This window comes from Natator depressus, chromosome 1 (assembly GCF_965152275.1).
Source record: "Natator depressus isolate rNatDep1 chromosome 1, rNatDep2.hap1, whole genome shotgun sequence".
NCBI lineage: Eukaryota > Metazoa > Chordata > Testudines > Cheloniidae > Natator > Natator depressus.
Window position 1 is genome coordinate 162,195,526 of NC_134234.1, and position 20,838 is coordinate 162,216,363.

At 39.5% G+C, this 20,838-nt stretch overlaps 1 protein-coding gene and 1 long non-coding RNA gene across 6 annotated transcripts in view; one reads left to right on the plus strand and one right to left on the minus strand.

The window, feature by feature from the left end:
• The window catches only part of ITSN1 (intersectin 1), a 227,687-nt gene that overhangs the window by 111,790 nt on the left and 95,059 nt on the right, over positions 1–20,838 (minus strand). For all 5 annotated transcript variants that reach the window (XM_074970371.1, XM_074970381.1, XM_074970391.1 and 2 more), the window contains 5 exons: positions 20,519–20,781; positions 19,493–19,642; positions 19,064–19,204; positions 7,161–7,248; positions 6,409–6,548 (listed from right to left, as the gene is read on the minus strand). In XM_074970371.1, the coding sequence (XP_074826472.1) occupies positions 6,409–6,548; positions 7,161–7,248; positions 19,064–19,204; positions 19,493–19,642; positions 20,519–20,781 (782 nt within the window). The remainder of the gene's footprint in view (positions 1–6,408; positions 6,549–7,160; positions 7,249–19,063; positions 19,205–19,492; positions 19,643–20,518; positions 20,782–20,838) is intronic.
• The window catches only part of LOC141997908 (uncharacterized), an 85,445-nt gene continuing 70,618 nt past the window's right edge, over positions 6,012–20,838 (plus strand). The window contains exon 1 of the long non-coding RNA XR_012641775.1: positions 6,012–6,034. This is a non-coding gene — a long non-coding RNA (uncharacterized LOC141997908). The remainder of the gene's footprint in view (positions 6,035–20,838) is intronic.

The window sequence follows — 20,838 nt, forward strand, 5'->3', positions numbered from 1 at the left end:
CCGTCTGCTGCCAGAAGGCAATGGGTTGCTGCTACTGTGTAGCAATGCCGTACCGCGTCTGCCAGCACCCAGGAGACATACGGTGACGGTTACCTGAGCGGGCTCCATGCTTGCGGTGGTATGGCGTCCGCACAGGTAACTCAGGAAAAAAGGCGCGAAACGATTGTCTGCCCTTGCTTTCACAGAGGGAGGGAGGGAGGGAAGGGGGGACTGACGATATGTACCCAGAACCACCCGCGACAATGTTTCAGCCCCATCAGGCATTGGGATCTCAACCCAGAATTCCAATGGGCAGCGGAGACTGCGGGAACTGTGGGATAGCTACCCACAGTGCAACGCTCTGGAAGTCGACTCTAGCCTCGGTACTGTGGAAGCACTCCGCCGAGTTAATGCACTTAATGCACTTCTGTGGGGACACACACACTCGAATATATAAAACCGATTTCTAAAAAAACGACTTCTATAAATTCGACCTTATTCCGTAGTGTAGACATACCCTATGTATGATGCAGCATAAGTGTTTCTGTTTAAAGTTTCTTAACACAATGGTCGAAACAAGGAGATTCATTGTTTTAAATGTTGAAATGTTATACTCACTAGTACCCTGTCCTGGTTGTAAGTGAAGGCACACAAGAAATACTACTTTTTATCTAGGCAATAAGTAAAGATTAGATTGAAATTCAAATTTGGATCTAAACTTTTAAGATTTTGTTCTAGAACTTCTTATTAAATACTAACTTAAACACTGCACACTCATCTGTTTATGGGAAAGCAAAGCACATAACTGGAGGTGGTTCTTAGATTGAGATGGATGAATACTGCCTGTCTAGGACATGGAGACCTTTAGAAAGAAGTCTAAGTAGTTGATGCAGCCAAGGAGAACTGCCAGGCACTGCAGCATTGCATCTTCCATTGCCACTGATTGGAAGAAAGAAATGCTCAAATATAAACAGTCATTCATATGCAACACTTGTCCAGTACACATTGACTAGACCAGGACCAAAAACAAATGGAATATTACACAAAGACAGACTTTTTTCAAGAACACCGTTTTAGTTGTGTGCCACATTTTTTCTGGCACTGAGAGTAATATATCAGGAACGTAAGCCAATTTGAAATCAGTTGGCTACACTAATTTACTGGCTTTCACTTCTTGTATTAACACACATGCTAAATATGTGAATCTCCAGTGTTATCGAAATTAAATATCTGATATTTGCAGCCAAAAATTGATTTTTTTAAAAAACGGATCTATCTTACAGGGTTTCTAAATGATTGTGGCCTTTGTGAAAGTCAGGGTTTGTATATAAACAACGTATATGCACAAACTGTATTACATAAAAAGAGTAACATAATAAGCCTTCCTTAACCCAGAACTCTTTTACACTTCTATGCAGAAGAGTGGATCCAGGTAGACCTATATCACACCCAAACATATATTTAAACTAGATAGAATAGACTAGACCAGGCCAAGATTTTCAAAACGGGGTACCTAAAGTTAGGCTCCCAAATCCATATTGAGGCATCAAATAGGTGGCCTGATTTTCAACCATGCTACACATATAGCAGCTCCCACTGACTTCATTATTCTTATTCCATAACACACTCCCGAAAATAATATATAGCATTAGCCACTGTCAGTCTTTCTTGTTAATGCACTTCAAATCTGATCTAAAAGTAATGAACGGGCACTAGGACAGTGGTTTTCAACCAGGGGTATGCACACCCCCGGGCATATGCACAGGTCTTCCTGGAAGTACTCAACTCATCTATATCAGTGTCTCTCAGTCTAGAGGTTGCAGCCCTGGGGCGGGGGGTCACTGGACAGGTTTAGGGGGATCGCAAGAACGGGGGCATCATTAAGGGGTGGCAAGCAGGGCAATTTCCCAAGCCACGGGGAGCCCTGCAAAGCTAAATTACATGCTTCAGGTCTGCTGTCTGGGGTTCAGGCTTCAGACAAGGCTAACAAGTGTAAAACAGGGTCGAGTATCACACTGAAATGCAAGTGCAGTATTTATATTCCAATTGATGTATTTTATAATTATATGGTAAAAACAAAAAAGTAAGCGGTTTTTCAATAATAGTGTGCTGTGACACTTTTGTATTTTTAGGTCTGATTTTGTAAGCAAGTAGTTTTTAAGTGAGGTGAAACCTGGCAGTACGCAAGACAAATCAGATTCCTGAAAGGGGTACAGTAGTCTGGAAAGGTTGATTTTTATGGCTGACTTAGAACAACGCTTCCTTAGCTCTCATCCCCTAACACCCCTACTCTACTTGCGCTACATTGAGGACATCTTCATCATCTGGACCCATGGAAAAGAAGCCCTTGAGGAATTCCACCATGATTTCAACAATTTCCATCCCACCATCAACCTCAGCCTAGACCAATCCACACAAGCGGTCCATTTCCTGGACACTACTGTGCTAATAAGCAATGGTCACATAAATACCACCCAATACTGGAAACCTACTGACCGCTATACTTACCTACATGCCTCCAGCTTCCATCCAGGACGCACCACATGATCCATTGTCTACAGCCAAGCTCTAAGATACAACCGCATTTGCTCCAATCCCTCAGACAGAGACAAACACCTACAAGATCTCTATCAAGCATTCTTAAAACTACAATACCCACCAGCTGAAGTGAAGAAACAGATTGACAGAGCCAGAAGAGTACCCAGAAGTCACCTACTACAGGACAAGCCCAACAAAGAAAATAACAGGACGCCACTAGCCGTCACCTTCAGCCCCCAACTAAAACCTCTCCAGCACATCAAAGATTTACAACCTATTACAAAATGATCCCTCACTCTCACCGATCTTGGGAGACAGACCAGTCCTCGCTTACAGACAGCCCCCCAACCTGAAGCAAATACTCTCCAGCAACCATACACCACACAACAAAAACACTAACCCAGGAACCTATCCTTGCAACAAAGCCCAATGCCAACTCTGACCACATATTTATTCAATTGACACCATCATAGGACCTAATCACATTAGCCACACCCTCAGGGGCTCCTTTACCTGCACATCTACCAATGTGATATATGCCATCATGTGCCAGCAATGCCCTTCTGCCATGTACACTGGCCAAACCAGACAGTCTCTATGCAAAAGAATAAATGGACACAAATCTGACATCAGGAATCATAACATTCAAAAACAGGTAGGAGAACACTTCAACCTCTCTGGCCCCTCAGTAAAAGATTTAAGGGTGGCAATTTTGCAACAGAAAAGCTTCAAAAACAGACTCCAGTGAGAAACTGCTGAGCTTGAATTAATATGCAAACTAGATACCATTAACTTGGGTTTCAATAGAGACTGGGAGTGGCTGGGTCATTACACATGATGAATCTATTTCCCTAAGTTAAGTATCCTCACACTTTCCTGTAAACTGTCTAAATGGGCCATCTTGATCATCACTACAAAAGTTTTTTTCTCCTCCTAATAGCTCATCTTAATTAATTAGCTTCTTACAGTTGGTATGGCTACTTCCACCTTCTCTGTATGTGTGTATATACATATCTTCTTACTATATGTTCCATTCTATGCATCCGATGAAGTGGGCTGTAGCTCACGAAAGCTTATGCTCTAATAAATTTGTTAGTCTCTAAGGTGCCACAAGAATTCCTGTCCTTTTTGCGGATATAGATTAACATGGCTGCTACTCTAAAAACTGTACTAGGAGACTGCCTAAGACAGCCAATTCATTTCATACATTATGGACCCGGACCAAATTCAAACTGGTGATCTACAAGTTAAAAGACTCTCCATACTATCCTTTTTTTTTTAAAACCAGTTGCCTCAACCATGCAGTCCCAACTACCTGAAGATTTTCAGGTATTCAGTAAGGAAGCCCTAAGATACTGCTTTTGAAAACCCAACTCTGAGTGACATTATACTCCAAAGAGCTTCAAAAACCCACTCATAGTGTGTCCACTCATGAATTTTTGACTTGAAGGAATAAGTGACTGAAGAGCCCCAGCCACAATGAGAAATTGAATAGAAGGACCTTTCTGAAGTAAGATTTTTAGGAGGAGTGCAAGAACTGCCAGCCAAACCACCAGTGTTCTACCTCATGGTTACATGATTATGTAGACCACAAAGACACAAGGAAACAATTATAGTAATTCAAATAATTTAGCCACTACTCTAGTCACCATAGGCCTTCTCTTATCAGGGAATATAAAATACTATAAAATACATGCAATGGTAGTGCAATCTACAGTTGTGACCTTAAGAACCCCTCAATGCCAACTGGCAAAAGATTCGCTGTTCTGTAACAGCGACGCTTAACAGGCCTGACAAGCTCACTACACCTACACTACAGTACATACTGCTTTCATAGTATTTATCCACAAAAAAGATCATGTGAGGTCTTCAGTAAAAGCTGGGGAACACTGTTCACTAATATCGTTGTGAAAGGTAGGTACAAATACCATGTAAGACATTTATATATATAAAATTACACACACACACGCAAAATAAGTGCCTAACATTTGAATTCATGCAGAGTTGGCATACAGGTTTCTGACAAAGAATGTATATTCACCTGTCTGCCTCCGTTCACATGTAAATTAAGCATTGTAGGCCAGCACAATGGAAGACCTATTTGCATACAAACTCAACAGGAAGAAGTGAAGAACAATTACTTTGGGGAATATAAGGAGGCAACAGGATACCCCTTTCTCCTGCACTTGAAGTAATTGGGGCAGATTGATTACATTAATGAAAACGGGATCCCAAACAGCCTTGGCTGGAAACGCTTTGAAGACTGCTTTTAGACTGACGGATAGCCTGTTAAAGTTAAGTGTAGTCTCTAGAAACCATGTATTGATTTTGCTTTATATGTAACCTGTTTCCATTATCCTTACTCTCTTAAATCTTCTCTTTGATAATAAACTTACGATGCTTTTCACCATAAATGTACCTCAGTGCTGTGATGTTATACAGTGGCTGATCCTCAATTGAATCAAAGAAGCTGGCATTTACACCACCCCTTTGATGACAGCAAAACTGGTATTTCTGTGAGTAGCTGGTGACAGGGTCTAGATATCACAGGGGAATGCTACAAAGGAGTTGGTGACTGGGATGCACCTATCGTTAACCTGTAAAGCAAAGCAAGGGCTGACATTGGCCTGAGAGGATCGTTTGTGTGGCTTACAGATTGGTGCTGTCAGGGAGCTGGTGCTCAGTTAAGCACCAGCAAGTTTGTCTCTTTGGAGGTGGGGGTGGGGGGTAACAAGGCAACTCAGTCTTGGGCACCTCCAGGATGAGCCACAATCGTATACTATGTTGTTAAACACATTAGAACATCAGAAAAGACCTGACCTATGGTCTCAGTAGTGAAAAAGCACACTAAATACTTTTGTTAAATTATTGAGTTTACCTTATCTCTCAAAACATTGTGTTGTATCAACTACTGACAGACAGGTGATTAGTGTGGTTTCCTTTTCAAGAATAAAGTGAATTAGAAATCTAATTTAACAACATTATTTTAGGATATATTCACACAAAAGATATGCAATTCATATCTGTAGCCAAATTAACTTAATATAAAGACAATTCTAATTAGATCTAATTTCAAATCAGAATCAGCCATAAAACTTTTGCTCTTGTTGCAAATATAGAAAACAAAAAGGAGAACGTTCAATATACTAGTTGTATGTTGCAGGAAATACGGTATCTTCTCCTGGATGCTGTTTTTTTAAAAATATCCATGGAAACAGTGAGATAAAAAGTTCCTTCATATTAGGTTATCATTTTCCATTTTTTGAATGTAACTGTCAGGAAGAAGTCTTGCGCACTATCTTTGAAGGAAGCTCTTCCTCTCCTAGCTGTTGCCATTTCTCTGCTTTTACTGTGTGATTAGATAAAGCACAGTCTCAACAACTGACTAATCAATCGGTGAACTGACTAAAAACAGGAGAAGTGAAAGTATGAAGAGACAAAAGAAAAACAAACTACAGTCAGGAACAAGTGTGACAGAAAAATTCTGCATAGAAATCGAAGTCAAGTCACTTTACAGGTATGTTTAAAATGAAGGGTGTATGAATTTGCAGAAGCAGTAATTCCACCATATTTCCAGAACCTCTGTTTATAGATGGGGAGGGTAGAGGTTGGTAGTTTTTTCAAGTGTAATCATAGATCTGGGATCAGATCATTTGAACTTATTCCCATCTGGGTTCAGATTTAATCTGGAACCTCTTGTTCAGAGTGTACAGTAATGCCAATTTATCCAAATTTTGTCTTCTTAAAAGGAGGAGAGTACAATATATTTCAGAATGCTGTCACTTAGTAAAATGATCTTAACATTAAAACTTTGATTAAAAAAATTTTGAGTAAAATGTTTCTGCCCGTGATCAACCAAACATTTAGAAAACAGGGATTAACATAGGTTACCTTCAGTTGATTATTGAAAATATCAATCTCCTGAAGTTTTGATCTGGTTTCTTTTTCTACTTCATCTAGTTGGTCTCGAAGCTGCTGGCGTACTAGTTCCTTGGCTTCTAAGGCTCTTTTGATAGTAAGAAGAGAATCTCCTGTTTTTAAACATATTATCAAATGAGATATTTTCTTACACAGACATCTTGAGGTCACACACTGTACCGTTTCTCAGCATTTCTCTTGCAAGATAAAAAAATTATCAGTGATACAAATGATATGTTGTGCAAATAGACTCAAACTTATTTTTAGATAGATATAGATATATACAGAGGTGAAAGTAAGCCAGTACTGTCTGGTATGGCGTACAGCAAGAGCCTGTACACAGTTGACAATACTGGCAGGGGGCAGCTTCTCCAGGTGGGCAATTTAAAAGGGCCCTGGGCTCCCAGCAGTGGCTGGAGCCCCTGTCCCTTTAAATCACCGCCAGAGCCCCGGGGCTCCCGGCCGCCGCAGCTACCTCTACCATGGGGCTCCGGCGGCGATTTAAAGGGCCCGGGGCTCCTGGCCACCACTACCAAAGCCCCAGGCCCTTTAAATTGCCACCGGAGCCCCGGGGTAGCAGCAGCAATTCAAAGGGTTTGGGATGTAAAGGCCCTGCCCCTTCTACCTGAGGCCACGCCTCTTCCGCCCGAGGGGGACTCCGGCCCTGCATACCGGTAAGTCCCTTAAATTACTTTCACCCCTGGATATATATTATATATACTTACTGTGCAAACTGTTCTGCTGAACTTGTTTTAGTTGGTCATTGAGTAACTGTTTTTCTGGAATCAACCTTCCAAGCATCTGCTGAGACTCCTTGGGGAAAAGATAAAAGAACAAGCTATTGACTCTAACCAGGAATGGGCACTAGCTTCACATTATACCATTTTACCTACAGTGAAGTATCTCTTTTTAGCTCCAATCACTCAGTCAAATATTATCAAAGCACTTGTTGTGTGGGACCATTTCTTAGTGATATAATTACATACAGGTACATCCTATACCCTAAAAAAGCCAGTAAGTCAAATCTATTACTTTAGAAACTGCCCCCATCTAACAAACAAACTTGATCTCAACTAGTTCCAAAGCAAGATCTGACTGAAATTTTCATAGGGGAACAAGAATCAACTTAGTTGGGTACTGAATTGGGCCCTTCGGAAGCGTCTGGGGGTCATTTAAATGAGTAATTAGAAGTTTCATCAAGATGAGGAAGATTTAAGGATTGATAATTTTATTAATCATTCAAAGATAATAAATAATCTTCCTTTAAACAAACACATAACCACCAAAATCTGCTTACTTTTAGACTATCAAATAAGAATACTAGAGTTCCAGATCTCTGCTTAGCATTCCAGCAGAGATCAGTCCATTATTTGTTTCAGTCGCTTTACAGGAACCCAGAAAGCGACACACAAATAAAAGTTTAATTGTAGGGTGGCCTGCGAATGAGAAGATTTTTCTTATGGCAGAATATGTATAATCCTTGTTATTTCTGGGGGATGATAAATGATAAAAATGATAAGATAATTCCTCATCTTGATAAACTTCTAATTAAATTGCACTACATACTTTTCCGGTGCCTTGACCCCAACATCAAGTTGTCAGAACAGATTACAGAACCCTGATACGAAATGGCTTAATAAACAAAAACTGTCAGTATCAATATCTCAGTATCTTTGAAAACAAACTTTCTTTTAAGCAAATTACTTCAGCAGCAGTTCTGATGATTTAACTACCTGACAGATTTGTCACAAACCACCATAAACGACATAGCATGGCCCTCTACATAAGTATCACACAACTGGTTAATCCTTTCGTGAGCCCAGTCAAAGATTTGCATTTGCTTACAAGAACACATATATGATGGTATTGAAATGACTACATAGCAAGGCTGTTGATTAATCGCAGTTAACTCACATGATTAACTCAAAAAAATTAATTGTGATTACAAAAATCACGACTAATTGCAGTTTTAATGGCGCTGCTAAACAAGAGACTGCCAATTAAAATTTATTAAATATTTTGGATGTTCTTCTATATTTTCAAATATATTGATTTCAATTACAACACAGAATACGAAGTGTACAGTGCTCACTTTATATTATTATTTTTGATTCCAAATATTGACAGTGTAAAAGTGATAAACAAAAGAAATAGTATTTTTCAATTCACCTAATACAAGTACTGTAGTGTGATCTCTTGTAAGTTCAACTTTCATGACAAAATGTACAACTATGTAAAAAAAATAACTGTACTCAAAAACAAAACAATGTAAAACTTTAGAACCTACAAGTCCACTCAGTCCTACTACTTGTTCAGCCAATCACTCAGACAAACAAGTTTGTTTACATTTACAGACAACAATGTCACCTGAAAGTGAGAACAGGCGTTCACATGGCACTGTTATAGCTGGTGTCACAAGATATTTACGTGCCAGATGCGCTAAATATTTGTATGTCCCTTCATGCCTCAACCACTATTCCAGAGGACATGTATCCATGCTGATGACAGGTTCTGCTTGATAATGATCCAAAGCTGTGTGGACCAATGCATGTTCATTTTCATAATCTGAGTCAGCTGCCATCACAGAAGGTTGATTTTTGGGGGGAGGGGGAGGGGTTCAGGTTCTGTAGTTTCCACATCGGAGTGTTGCTCTAAGACTTCTGAAAGCATGCTCCAGACTTCATCCCTCTCAGATTTTGAAAGGCACTTCGGATTCTTAAACCTTGGATCGAGTGCTGTAGCTATCTTTAGAAATCTCTCATAGGTACCTTCTTTGCATTTTGTCAAATCTGCAGTGAAAGTGTTCTTGAAATGAACAACATGTGCTAGGTCATCATCTGAGACTGCTATAACATGAAATATATGGCAGATTGTTGGTAAAACAGATCAGGAGACACACAATTCTCCCCCAAGGAGTTCAGTCACAAATTTCATTAATGCATGATTTTTTTAAGGAGCGTCATCAGCAGGGAAGCATGTCCTCTGGAATGGTGGTTGAAGCGTGAAGAGACATATGAACGTTTAGCATCTCTGGCTCATAAATACTTTGCAATGCCGGCTACAAAAGTGCCATGTGCATACCTATCACTTTCAGTTGACGTAAATAAGAAGCAGGCAGCACTATCTCCATAAATGTAAACTAACTAGTTTGTTTTAGCGATTGGCTGAACAAGTAGGACTGAGTGGACTTAAAGGTTCTAAAGTTTTACATTGTTGTTTTTGTTTTTGAGTACAGATATGTAACACATACACAAAAAAAATCTACATTTGTAAATTGCACTTTCACGATAAAGAGATTGCACTACATTACCTGTACGAGCTGAAGTGAAAAATATTATTTCTTTTATCACTTTTACCGTGAAAATATTTGGAATAAAAATTAATAATATAAAGTGAACACTGTACACTTGGTATTCTGTGTTGTAATTGAAATTAATATATTTGAAAATGTAGAAAAACATTCAAAAATATTTAATACATTTCAGTTGGTATTCTATTGTTTAGCAGTGTGATTAAAACTGTGATTAATCGCGATTAATTTTTTTTTAGTTAATCGCATGAGTTAACTGTGATTAAATCAACAGCCCTACTTTTAATACTTGCAGTAGTTGGAAGAGTAGTCACTATTTTAATTAATTCAGCTTTTCACTCCCAAGAAACTTGGAAAAAGGATCATTTAGCAAAGACTTTCCAAATGTGTTTATTGACCACTATATATTAAGAGTGTGGTATCATAAATGTCAGCCAGATGTATCTCACTCAAACATTAGGCACCATTTGATTTCCAACTGAAATTAAAGGGAGAGACCCCATCTTATGAAGATAATTATTACTATTGATTTTTGTAAGTTTTTGAATTAAGAGTCTGGGAACCTCCTTTAAAAAAAGACCAATCAGATGCTTTTTGTTTTCTCCTCTATAAATGAGGTGGTCATGTATATTTATGAATATTTTTGAGGAATTGACTCAATGTCCTTGCAATTTCTGAATACTTTCTAGGTTCTCCCAAGGCAATTTTGCTCTTTCCTATTGATTAGTCACTATTATTTACAGGTTTGTGATCATACAGTGATAAATCATTCAAGCAGCAACACTTGAGGAATATGACATTAATGTTGGATCGTGTACTGGGAGAAGCTGATACTGCAGGGCCATGATTTGGGTACCTCTAAGCTAAAAAGAAAATAAACAAATAAGGGTATGATGGGTTTCAGAGTAGCAGCCGTGTTAGTCTGTATTCACAAAAAGAAAAGGAGGACTTGTGGCACCTTAGAGACTAACCAATTTATTTGAGCATAAGCTTTCGTGAGCTACAGCTCACTTCATCGGATGCATTCATTTCCACTGAATGCATCCAATGAAGTGAGCTGTAGCTCACGAAAGCTTATGCTCAAATAAATTTGTTAGTCTCTAAGGTGCCACAAGCACTCCTTTTCTTTTTAAGGGTATGATGGTAATTCAGTTCCAATCATTGTGAACAGAGCATTTATAAACAGTTAATGCTCTGTATTAATTGCATTGCTGGATGCTCAGGATTCAATTCAGATTGTAACCATTTACCCAAACCTAAAATCACGAGTGGTTTTAATGAAGGTTAGAAAGTAGGTAATTTTCAACAAAGTTGATATTGTTTTGGAAATTTTAATGGAATTAAACAGAGGGCAAACTAATGATTGAGATAAGCAAAAAGCAGTTGTATGCTGCATAGGGTACATTTACAGGGAGGGAGGAATTTCTCCCCCACTCAGAACTAATACAGTTAGGCAAACAATTATTTTTTAAAAAGCAGGTAAATTGCTCCCCTTCGGATCTCCTACAGTGATACAGTGAAACTGATGGCATAAAGTTAGTATAAAAGGTAACATTTTAAGGACATCTGCATGCATTCAAGCCTTGTATGCATGTGATAAAATCAGTAACGTCATAGGCGCCGACTTCCACTGTTCCCAGTGGGTGCTCAACCCCACCCCCGCCCCTGGCCTCGCCCATGCACTGCCCTCACCCTGCCCCCATTCCACCCCTTCCCCAAAGTCCCTGCCCCCTTTCCATCCTGATTCCACCCCCTTCCCCCAAGTCCCCGTCCCTGCCCCACCTCTTCTTCGCCTCCTCCCCTGAGCGTGCCTCGTCCCTGCTCCTCCCCCCTGGAAAGTCCTAAGTCTCGTCAAACAGCTCTTTGGCAGCGGGAAGTGCTGGGAGGTAGGTGGAGGAGCATGGGCACGGCACACTCGGGTTGGGGAGGAACTTGGCTGCCTGTGGGTGCTCCAGCCCCAGAGCACCCACGGAGTCGGCACCTATGTTAATGACTCATGAATTAAGTTATAAAATATTATAGTAGCTCAGTTGTTTCTCCATTCTACAGAGTTTTCTAACATTCAATCCACTTACAGTGTGTTGCCAATTTCAAGCTTTCAACTCTTCCATTGCTACTCTATTTTCTATCTCCACTTTATAAATGTTCTCTTTACTCTGTTTTATATATTTCTCACTTTGTAGAGAAGAACCAAAGTGTTACGGAAATATCAGTTTTGACTTTGGTGAAAATAAATCCCATTTCAAGGGGATTTAGGGAGGAGAGAATCCTGATGACTAGGGCTCAATCTTCAATGTGTTACATTTGCTTTGCTCTGAAAGCAGAAAGCTGTATACTAAAGGAGGAAGTCCATTAATACAGAAGAAAAAACTTTCACAAGAGCTGGACTTAGGTCTGTGATCATTCTTATCTTTTAAGAGAGTGACTTCAGTTATCTAATCATTCTCCACTCATTTGGTTGAGTCAGCTTTTCCTTTGTTTCTACACAAAGAAACACCCCCACAGGTTACCCACCCTCCAAACAACTAATCAAACAAAACACCTTAAGAGTTAGATGGGGGAGGGGGAAGAGCGAGAGAACAGTATAAAAACAATTCTTACTGGTATTTCTGTTTTTAGAAAGCTAAGAGGTGCTCAAGTGTTACGGGGATGGGGATCATAAGAACCTATAAAAACAGTATCAAACAAACCAGAAGACTCTCACATATCAATTCTTAATAGATACATGTGTTACGTGCAGTTCAGACAAACAATGCAGCAGTTAATGAACTCATGAAAATGCAACTACTCATAGCTAAGGCTACGTTTTAGTCATGGGTATTTTTAGTAAAAGTCATGGACAGGTCACAGGCAGTAAACAAAAATTCACGTCCATGACTTGTACTATATACCCCTGACTAATCTTGGGTGCTCTGGGGTAGGGTGGGGGTGAGGGGTGGCCTGGGAGTGCCACAGGTGCTCGGGGGGAAGGGGTTGGTGGGGCTGGAAGCTCCCATTGGCTGGGAACCGCGACCAATGGGAGCTGCGGGGCCGGCGCATGTGGGCGGAGGCAGCGTGTGGAGCCACCTGGCTGTACCTCCGCCTAGGAGCTGATGGAGGAACATGTCGCTGCTCCCTGAGGTGAATGCCGCCTGCAGCCCTCACTCCCTCCCATGCCCCAACCCCCTGCCCCAACCTTGAGCCCCCTCTATACCCAAACTCCTGCTGCGGGGGTGGGAGTGTGGTGGTGGCCTGAGACTGTTCCAGCAACTGCTGGTGCAGCTGGCCCAGGTGCTGCCTGAGCTGCTCAGGCAGCCCACAGGCCAGCTGCAAAGGCCACTGCAGAAGTAACAGAGATCCTGGAAAGTCATGGAATCCATGACTTCGTCCCTCTGTGACGAACTCGCAGCGTTACCCAGAGCCATATTAATATCTAAAATTTACACAGCACCTTTCATTCTAAAGGATGCAAAAGTTCTTTACAAGCTACATAAACAAGCCATTTTACCTACCATAAAAATATAGCCCATTCCAATATGGAAGGAAAGAATTGTTTACAGTTCATAGAAACAGTATATGGCAAGAGAACATGAACTCAGTTTAGTCTGTAGGAAAAATGCAATTACCTAAAATAGCATTTGTCATAAGAACATCAGAATGGCCATACTGGGTCAGACCAATGGTCCATCTAACCCAGGATCCTGTCTTCTGACAGTGGCCACTGAAAGGTGCTTCAGAGAGAACGAACAGACTAGGGCAATTATCAAGTGATCTATCCCGTTATCCAGCCTCATCTCCTGGTATTCAGAGGTTTAAGGACACCCAGAGCATAAGGCTGCATCCCTGATCATCTTGGCAAATATCCATTAATAGATTATCTTGATGAACTTATTCAATTCTTTTTTGAACCCAGTTAAACTTTTGGCTTTCACAACATCTACTCCTGGTAATGGAGTTCCACAGGCTGACTGTGTATTGTGTGAAGTAGTACTTCCTCATGTTTGTTTTAAACCTACTGCCTATCAATGGGCAACCTTGGTACCTGTGCTATGTGAAGGGGTAAAACAACAACACTTCCTTACTTACTTTCCCCACACCACTCATGATTTTATAGATCTCTATCATATCCCCCCCTCAGTCATCTTTTCTAAGCTGAACAGTCCCAATCTTTTTAACCTCCCCTCATACGGAAACTGTTCCATACCCCTAACCATTTTTGTTGCTCTTTTCTGTACTTTTTGAGATGAGGCAACCAGAACTGCAAGCAGTATTCAAGATGTGGGCATATTGTGGATTTATATCATGGCATTATGATATTTTCTGTCTTATTATCTAGATTCTATCCCTTTTCTAACAGTTCCTAACATGGTTAGCTTTTTTGACTGCTGCTGCTGCATACTGAGCAAATGCTTTCAGAGAACTATCCACAATGACTCCAAGGTCTTTCTTAAGTGATAAAACTAATATAGACCCCATCATTTTGTATATATAGTTGGGATTATGTTTCCCACTATGCATTACTTTGCATTTAAATCAACACTGAATTTCATCTCCCATTTTGTTGCCCAGACTCCCAGGGTTGTGAGATCCCTTTGTCACTCTTCGCAGTCTACTTTAGACTTTGCTACCTTGAATAAGCTTGTATAGAATGCAAACTTTGCCATCTCATTGTTTACCCCTTTTCAAGATCATTTATGGATAGGTTAATCAGCACTGGTCCCAGTACAGATGCTTGGGGGACTCTGCTATTTACCTCTCTCCACTATGAAAACTAACCATTTATTCCTATTCTTTGTTTCCTATCTTTTTCCCAGTTACTGACCCATGAAAGGACATTCCTTCTTATCCCATGACTCCTTACTTTACTTAACAGTCTTTGGTGTGGCATGCTGTCAAAGGATTTCTGAAAGTCCAAGTACACTAAGTTCACTGGACCACCCTTGTCCACATGCTTGTTGACTCCCTCAAAGAATTCTAATAGATTGACGAGTTATGATTTCTCTTTACAAAAGCCATGTTGACTCTTCCCCATCATACGGTGTTCATTTATATGTCTGACACTTCTGTTCTTTACCACAGTTTCAACCAATTTCCCTGGTACTGAAGTTAGGCTTACTGGCCTGTAATTGACAGGATCACCTCTGGAGCCTTTTTAAAAAAAAATCAGTGTTATATTAGCTGTCCTCCAGTCATCTGGTACAGAGGTTGATTTAAGCAATATGTTACATACCACAGTTAGGAGTCTGTATTTGAGTTTTTTCAGAACTCTTGGGTGAATACCATCAGGTCCAGGGGAACTACGGTTTAATTTATGAATTTGTTCCAAAACCACCTCTATTGACACTTCAATCTGGGAGAGTTCCTCAGATTTGTCACCTAAAAGGAATGGCTCAGATGTGGGAATCTCCCTCACATCCTCTGCAGTAAAGACTGATGCAAATTTAGCTTTTCCACAGTGGCCTTGTCTTCCTTGAGTGCTCCTTTAGCAACTTGATTGCCCAATGGCCTCACTGATTGTCCAGGACACCAGGGGCAGCATATGTTTAAAAAGCAGTGCAAGGATTTGGGTTGCTTAATGGGGGGGAGGGGCGGGCGGGCGTTCACAACAGTTTCACCACACAACTTATCTAAATTTGTACACCCCTTTGATTTGTGGTACATTCTTTTAAACAATTTCTAGTAACAGCTTAAGTGTTTAGGGGTAAAGGCAAATACAAGTGGTCATTACTTTTACATGAAATTTAGGCTGTATGGACGTCTTTTTTAAGTAGTCCTTATGTTACATAAAGGGATTATACTGTATGAATTTCCTCACTTGCAGCCAGTTTCTCCTTCAGTTAGCTGTTACTTGTTAATTTGAGCCATTATTGCAGTATGTAAACAGCAGCAGATTTTAAGATGCTGTAGACTTACTGATGCTTGAGTTTGCCAAAAAGTTTTGAAGGACTTTTTGTCATTGCTTGCGTCAAATTAAGTTTAGCACTGTAAGTGTCACAGACATCCCTAAACCGAAGCTTATTTTATTACAATGATTACTACAATCAAAAAAAGGCTACTATTATGCAGGGCCTAACAGTGTACCATATAATATTCCAAAGGAAATTTAAGACGTTTAAAATTTAAACTTAGGAACATAAAATTGAAAGCCATAAACTAAAATGATACAATGTGAGCATAAAACTGAGAGATTTAACTTCCAAGTGCTGACTTCGCTCAAGTGAACAGACTATGCTGTATATGGCTTGAAAAAAGTAACTGTAGGTTTGAGTTTTAAGACAGATTTAACCTTACATCTTCACAACGGAAATTTCAATTCATCCTCTTTGAAATTAAGAATTAATAGTAGTAGTTATGCAGAAGCACCAAAAACCCCCATCATTGACCAGGACCCTATTGTGCTAGGTGCTGAACAAAACACAGAATGGTCATCCCTGCCCTAAAGAGCTTGCAATCTAACTAGCGTTTCTAACTAAAAGTACAATGAATACCACAACATTTAACATATGCATCAAATCACTCCTTGCTTGTCTGAAATTTGGGACGGTGAAGGAGAAAAAACAGGCGAGAAAAGAAAAACTAAACTGCCAGGACTAGACTAAAAAAAAAAAACCCACCAAAAAACCCCTACTGTATATTTTACCTGGTAATTTCAGTATTAAAACAACACTATTTTCTAATTTTAAAATACAGGAAAATAGCTTGGTTTCACACCAGGAACATAAAATCTTTCTGACATAACATCACTGCTGTCTGCATGTGTAAAATAAGAAGTCACTTGAACTAAAAAGTACAGTGAAGAGACAAATTCTGCCCTCAGATATACATGCACAGCTTCCAGCAAAAGTCAGGAAGTGTACGTACATGCTGAGGGCAGAATTTCACCAGAGATCCTCTGCAGGAATCTAAATTATTTTCTCATTTATTTAAACATGACAATGTTAACTGTTAAAGAAACAGAATAATATACTACATTTGAGTATCAAAAATCATAGGTCAGTGCCCCCTTCACTCTCTTTCCATCTACAGCAAGGATATGTTAGTAAAATACCAAAAGCTCATTAAAATAAATCTGAATACTGGATGTTCACAGGAAAAGAGATTTTTCACTTCTCTTGACTGAAATGTAAAATTTAGGGAATGAGAGTCCATACATTTGAATTTATTTCAGAGAAGTTCTATGGCCTGTGTTACACAGGAGTTTGGATCAGGTGATCATAGTGGTTCCTTCCGGCTTTAGCAAATATTCATAAATAAAATATCTGTAAGTATCCACTCTATGTTGTGGGAGCTCATCCTACAAGTTGTATTAAAAAAAAAGGACTTTCCCCACGTATATAAATATCCAAACCCATCCACCATTTAACTTAATACGGTCCCAAACACTTGTGGTCATAGAATCATAAAAATGTAGAGCTGGAAGGGACCTTGAGAAATCATCTCTGTGGCAGCAGAACCAAATAAACCTTGGGCCATCCCTGACAAAGATTTGTCCAACTTGTTTTAAAACTCTCCATTGATGGGAATTCCACAACCTCCCTTGGAACCCTATTCCAGAGTTTAACTACCCTCACAGTTAGAATGTTTTTCCCAATATCTAACCTAAATCTTCCTTGCTGCAGATTTAGGGCATTAATTCTAAGTATGGGCTTTCAACCAGTTGTGAATGCACCTTATAGTAATTTCCTCTAGACCACATCTCCCTGCTTTGCTCATGAGAATATCGTGTGGGACTGTGTCAAAACCTTACTAAAATAAAGATACATCTCATCTACTGCTTCCCCCCCATCCAATAGGCCAGTAACCCTATCAAAGAAGGAAATTAGGTTGTTTTGGCATGATTTGTTCTTAACAAATCCATAGGGACTATTTTTGATAATCCTATTATCCTGCAGGTGCTTATAAATGGATTGTTTAACAAATTTGTTCCAGTATCTTTCCAGGCACCAAAGTTAGGCTGTCTGATCTATAATTCCCTGGGTCCTTTAAAGATAGGCAAACATAGCACCTGCCTTTCTCTGGTCTTTTGGGACCTCAACCATCCTCCCAAGAGTTCTCAAAGATCATTGCTAATGGTTCCAAGATTGCTTCAACTAGTTCCTTAAGTACCCTAGGATCAATTTCAACAGGCCCTGCTGACTTAAGTTACATGCAACTTATCTAAATATTCTTTAGCCTGTTCTTTCCCTGTTTTGGCTTGCACTCCTTCCCCTTTGCCGTTGATATTAGTTGTGTTGAGCATCTGGGCACCGTTAACCTTTTTAGTGAAGACTGAAGTCAAATAGGCATTAAACACCTCTGTCATCTACAGTCCAATGGCATTTTTCACAACTTCATAGAAGGAATAAAAAAGTCTAACCTCCTGCATACCACAGGCATTGGGATTTCACTCAATGTTTAGTTGAATTGGAGCTATCAGTAACATGTAATTGAAACTGGAGCTATCTTCAGAAAATATCCAATCTGTATTCAAAGATTCTAAGTGATGGAGAATTTACCAAATCCTTGGTAATTTATTGCAATTATTAACTACCCTTATCATTAAAACTTTCACTCTTACTTCCATCTTAAGTTTTCCATCTTCCAGCCTCTTGATCTTGTTATGCCTTTGTTTGCTATACAGGCTTTTCACAAGACTGTTGTTCGCCACAATGTGCTGGTGAATTCCAACTTGGGAGGGTGCTGGATTGAGGGTTGGAGGAGTTTGGTAGCTACTTCTTATGGGTAGTACTTATATTTGAATGTATGGGATGGGCTCCTATAGATAAATGTCTATTTTAATAAAAAAATCCACCTCCCTCAATTCCCCGTACATTTTCAGATAGACAATTTAATCACTTCTTCCAATCTGAAGAGTGTGAGATATTGCTAGGTTTCAGAGTAGCAACCGTGTTAGTCTGTATTCGCAAAAAGAAAAAGGAGTACTTGTGGCACCTTAGAGACTAACCAATTTATTTGAGCATAAGCTTTCGTGAGCTACAGCTCTCTTCATCAGATGCATATCCGATGAAGTGAGCTGTAGCTCACGAAAGCTTATGCTCAAATAAATTGGTTAGTCTCTAAGCTGCCACAAGTACTCCTTTTCTTTTTGAGATATTGCTGTGCATGTTCAATCAATTGCTGCTAACTTCCAGTGTGGTAAGCAATTCCTATGCATAGTTTTAAGAGTGACTTGATCTTTTGGCATGAAAGACACTATAAAAATGAATTAGAGGAACTATTCAGGAATGACAAAGTAGCATGTAATGTTTCGCGGGGAAGTTTGGTCAGGACACTGATCCAGATGGGCGAGGATATAAAACAAGCCTAAAGGCTAAACATAAGAATCACCAGCATGCTCACCTGTAACTGCTGCTGCAAGTGTGTAATTTCTGCAATTCTCAGTTCTCTAGATTTGTTTGTGCTCTCAATTTCATGTCTTTGGATAGACAATCGACACCTGATATCCTGAAGCTTTCCCTCCAGCTGATGTTTTTTATCATTCTTCAGCAAGAAGAGATACATTTTGGTTACTACAATAATTCATCACGCAAATCTGGATTTTATATGCTTTCTAAAACTAAAAATAGTCGGTTAGTTGTAGAATAAAAACCAAGATGTAATTATGGAAACTAATCAAGATTCTGTAGTGTTTGTTACTGTGATCTTGTACTTCATTTACAATGTAATCACCACTCCATTTTTTCTCTTAAATACAAGTTTTTTGGAAATGGTTGGTCACATATAATAAAATACTTAAACCTACAACATTTTAAAAAGATCTTCACTTACTAGAGCTTCCAACTCAAATTCTAAAGTCTTTTTCTTTGCCTTTAGCACAACTATGTCCTCTTGTTCTTTGTTTCTTTGATTTAGTAGTTCTTGCCGACGATTACGCTCCCACTCAAGTTGTCTTTGCCTTTCAAGTTCCCTTTTTGCAGCCTATAGTATGTAAAAAAACGATTACTATTGAAATGCCCAGTCTGTGAATCTACCCTATTCCCTCATTAGAATAGTTCTAGTATAGTGTGCACTGGAAGCATTAATATATGCCCCTGTTCAAAAAGTACTTAAGTATATGCCTAGCTTTAACAACAAGAGAATCATCCCACTGCTTAAAGTTAGGCATGTGCTTAAGACCCTTGGTCAACTGAGGCCACAATGAGCAAAGGCGCTACTTTTGAAATATAAATATTCCTTCCATTTTAATAAATTAACCCACATTTAATTTGACATTTCAATAAACTCTGAATAATCACACACAATTTCTCAAACATATATGGGAGTCGAAGGTCAAGTGCTGCTCCATTAAATTTTAAAAACAGTTAAAGTCTGGTGATTTCAAAACACAGCAGCTCTTCCTAAGCTTGCCATTGAATTTTCTCTTCACCTAATGTACTGACTGCATCAGAAGCATGAAGAATTTCCAGCCCCAGGCAGAAGTCTTTGCTCATTCATTGAAAGCAGGATCACTTCACGTTGCAGAAAGTTTTGAGGCTGGAGGTCAAGAACACTTTATGCTACACCTAACTGCCTGATCCATTCAGTATGATGGGAGACATTTCACAAGAAAACATCCTAGATTTAGGTAAACTTGTCTCTATCTACTTCCAGGAAACTTGAAACTGAAGTCTGTTCCTTAATTGTAGCAGGAAAAATATTTCACTAATAAACCGATTAGTTTCTAAGGAATTATAAACAAGTAAAGACTTTTATAATAAAGAAAGTATGTTAAAATACTTGCCAGCATACTTTTTTTGGTTTTGTTCAGATCAAAAGACAATTTTCAGAAACACTACTACCTCTGTATCCATTTACCTCACGCCTTTCTATTTCTTTCCGCCTTTCTTCTTCTCTCTGACGTTCCAATTCGCGTTGTTTTTCTAATTGCTTTTCTAGCTCCAGTTGTCTTTTACGTTCTTGCTCCTGTCGTTCACGTTCTTTCCTTTCCTGCTCCGCCCGTTCCAGTTGTGCTAGACGCTCTTGCTCTTTGCGTTGCTGCTCCAGAAGGGCCTGTCTCCGCTTTTCGAGCTCCAGATTGCCACGTTCAAAGTTCTCACGTTTTTTATCTTCAAACGTAACTTCAACACAAGAAAATGTGAATGGTGAAATTAAGCTTTGCTTTGTCTAAAAAAAAA